At 36.9% G+C, this 3634-nt stretch overlaps 1 protein-coding gene across 1 annotated transcript; it reads left to right on the top strand.

Annotated features, from left to right (window-relative positions):
• The first annotated feature begins 915 nt into the window (after window positions 1–915).
• LOC109210943 (tropinone reductase homolog At5g06060-like) lies at window positions 916–3145 on the top strand. Its single transcript, XM_019374426.1, has 5 exons — window positions 916–1078; window positions 1156–1363; window positions 1927–2143; window positions 2312–2418; window positions 2771–3145. The coding sequence occupies exons 1-5, from the start codon at window positions 990–992 to the stop codon at window positions 2945–2947; spliced, it is 798 nt and encodes a 265-aa protein (XP_019229971.1). The 5' UTR covers window positions 916–989; the 3' UTR covers window positions 2948–3145.
• Window positions 3146–3634: the final 489 nt, after the last annotated feature.

The following is a 3634-nucleotide window of genomic DNA, read 5'->3' as shown; positions in this document are numbered from 1 at the left end:
GTATGCTTGCTTCCGCAGCGCATGTTCTAACATTGTCCCCTTTCCATTATTCAGGTCACCATAATACAACACTCCAAGCATTGTTTTTGGAGTTTCCAAATATAAAACAATAGGAGAAGTTTCATCAATAATAACATAACATAAAAAGAAAAAAGCAGAATAATTATCATTAGCTATCATTTTAGAAAACTTTAGCCATGTTTATCACCTCACAATTTAATTTTAAAATATGCAAGACAGGGTGGATTACATTGTCCCTTCTGTGGTTTCGGTCCACCTAACGCAATACTCCAAAATCTGCTTCTTGGAGTTTGCAAAGATCTGATAATATAAAAGAGTCTCGTAGTACTATACGAAAGTTTAGTGGCAAACAAGATAAGTACTCTCTTAATTATTTATCGGTCTTAATATACGGGATACATTTTTTTTAATTTACAACAATAACGATGACGACGATGAGGACAACAGCAAATCTAGTGTAATTTTACAAATAATATTTGAAGAGCATAATGGATATGCAACTTTATCCCCACCTTGTGAACATAAAAAAGTTATTTTCGATATGCCTTCTGCTCCTGAAAAGCGTAATCACAACACTATTGAACATTAATATCACTACTAGAAATTAGTTGATTTCCGTCCGCTATTTCCGACCGAAATCGTTCGGAAATTGATAGTTTCCGACCAAATTCCGACCGATTTTAATTGGACGGAAAAAAAATGATTGCAAATGTGTGTCGTCGGGAACTTCAACGCGTTGACTGACAGTCAAACCTCATTTCCGACCGAAATAGGACGGAAACTATTAATTTTTTTTTAATTTTCAAATTTCCTACCGAAATCTGTCGGAAACTATTAATTTTTTTTATCAATGTAACGTGTTTAAGAACACTGATTTTAAAAAACTTACTATCTTTTTAAACGTCAAATATTTACTCAAATAAGACCACGTGAACGGAAGAACCAGAGTAAAGATAAGAAGGAACTCAATGGCGAAGGTTGCAGCGTTTGCCAAAAGCTCCAGATGGTCACTTAATGGTTTGGCCGCTCTTGTCACTGGCGGCACTTCTGGAATTGGGTAATGATTTTAATTTTCTGTCGTAAAAATTCATTATACTGTCAGTGCATATAACTTACTGTAAATCTTTTGTATAGACATGCAGTTGTAGAGGAGCTAGCTGGACTTGGTGCTAAAGTGTATACATGTTCGAAGACAGAATCAGAACTAAATGAACCAATGCAAGACTGGGCAGACAGAGGAATTCAAGTCAAAGGTTCAGCTTGTGATGTAACTTGTAGAGAGCAAAGAGCTCAGCTCATGGATAAAGTTTCCTCTGCATTCGATGGAAAACTCAACATTCTTGTAAGAACTATATATGATTCCATCTTCTTATTATTAGTTGTTGGTTAGATCCCCCCCCCCCCCCCCTCCCTCACTCACACACACAAACAACTTATATATATTAATTTTACAATGTATTGGCTAACGTTGAGATGGTCGTGGATGAATTTGGTGCCAACGCACTGGATCTGCACATGTTAGTGAAAATTCATATCAGAGGCGGATGTAGTGAATAATCCATGTGGTTCGTCCGAACCACACTAAATAAGTCTAACCTAGTATATTACATGAAATGTGGTAAAATTTTGAATTTGAACCTTATCAAATCCTGGATCCACCTCTAATTCATTAAGCCGATCGGCCTAACTTGCTTAGAATGAGATGTAGTAACTGTTGTATTCATAGAGAGATTCATAAAGAGCTGCTCGGATTAATTTCTTGGAGAGGAGTGAAATTAAGAGATCTAATGCTGGAAATTTTTGCGTTGCTTTAGATTATGCTGGTTACTAAAGCAACATTTAGTTTTCAGACAGTATAAAACTTTTTAATTTCGACCATGTTATTACCTTGTGTTCTTGGTGTAGATAAACAATGTTGGAACAAACATTTGGAAGCCATCTATCGAATATACTGCCGAAGATTATTCCCATATGATGGCTACCAATTTAGAATCTTCATTCCATCTCTCTCAACTTGCTCATCCTCTTCTGAAATCATCTGGAGCTGGAAGTATTGTTTTCACGTCCTCTGTTGCTGGTCTTGTCCACGTGTCCGGTACTTCTATTTATGGAGCAACAAAAGGTACTGTACTCATCATCCTTCTATATATGGAAAGACACGTGTCTTAATATGGTATAAATACAGGGTGCGAGTAAATTTTCTTCTTATGCATGTTTTTACCCTGTATTTAATGGGGAAATAATGTGCTAAAAGACTAGCTCTTTCTTACTATTTATTAACTGATGGCAGCTGCAATGATTCAACTTACACGAAATTTGGCTTGTGAATGGGGAGAAGATGGTATTCGGGTTAATGCCGTTGCGCCATGGTACACAAAGACACCACTCGTGAAAGATGTAATATTCTCCTCCTGTTGCTTCTGTGTATGATTTTATAAGTCATTTTACATCAGATCTCAAGGAACTCATTGCATTCAGTTCGAACTATGTAAATATATGTACATACATTAAAATCAGTGTCTACTTATATGTTCACACTTGCTTAAACCCACTAAAACTAAATCTTGAATTCACATCTACCTGAGTAAAACATACTTTGATGCTAACAGAGAGTCATACTCCACATCCAAGCAGGGAGTTGCTACTGACACTTAACTTTTGTCAATTTAACAATTCCTCTAAGTTGGGTTTGGTGCATGTCAAAATTTAATAGTAGAGTACTATTAATTTGATGGCTTTATATTCACAGGTTCTCAAGGATAAAGCATTTTTGGATGAGTTAATAGCAAGAACGCCTCTCCGGCGTCCAGGAGAAGTTGAGGAAGTTTCATCCGTCGTGGCTTATCTTTGTCTTCCTGGCGCTTCTTATGTCACTGGCCAGGTTATAGCCGTTGACGGAGGATTCACTGTCTATGGGTTCAAATAGCCAGAGAACTGCTATTTTCTCTTGTTCAGTGTTTTTTCACGTGTGATGATCCAGTTGAAACCATCACAAATAAAAAGTCTTGATCATATCAGCATGTTAGATATGAAGTGTTTTTAGTGTGTTAGATGAACGCTATTGTACTGAAGATGTAACTTCAGAACACGCATTATATCTTTTAGTGTCAATTTTCATAGAATCCATCTTGCCTAGTTCTTTCTTTCATTATACAATAACATTACATCCGCTCGAAAACCATATCATGGTTCGAATTAGGGCTGTCAAATGAGCTTAGGCTGATTTTAGGCTGGTCAAAATGGGCAGAGTCAATAAATGGACGGGTCAATGACCCGCTTAAAAGTTACTTGGGCTAAGATGGACTGGGTCAAGAACGGCTAAAATTTGGGTCATAAGCCAATCCCGCCAAACTATTATCAAGCTTTAATTAATGTGTGTTTTTTTCTTATACAACAACAATAACATACCCACTTTTATCCTACACCGTGGGGTCTGTGGAGAGTAGTGTGTACGCAGACCTTAGCCCTACCTTGTGAGGATAGAGAGGCTGTTTCCAATAGACCCTCGACTTAGGAAAACATAAGCACCACATTAATGAAAATATAGACAAGAAGGGACAGTACCAAAAAGCCATATAAAAGCAAAACAAAAACAACAAGGTAATAAGGTAAT

Source organism: Nicotiana attenuata, unplaced genomic scaffold (assembly GCF_001879085.1).
Source record: "Nicotiana attenuata strain UT unplaced genomic scaffold, NIATTr2, whole genome shotgun sequence".
Taxonomy (NCBI): domain Eukaryota; kingdom Viridiplantae; phylum Streptophyta; class Magnoliopsida; order Solanales; family Solanaceae; genus Nicotiana; species Nicotiana attenuata.
Note: the sequence above shows the minus strand (reverse complement) of the source record. Positions and strands in the feature narration are given on the sequence as shown.

Coding starts and splice junctions, on each gene's coding strand:
- LOC109210943 (XM_019374426.1), top strand. CDS start 990: ATGGCGAAGGTTGCAGCGTTTGCCAAAAGCTCCAGATGGTCACTTAAT. Junction 1,079..1,155: donor GGCGGCACTTCTGGAATTGG/GTAATGATTTTA, acceptor TCTTTTGTATAG/ACATGCAGTTGTAGAGGAGC. Junction 1,364..1,926: donor ATGGAAAACTCAACATTCTT/GTAAGAACTATA, acceptor TTCTTGGTGTAG/ATAAACAATGTTGGAACAAA.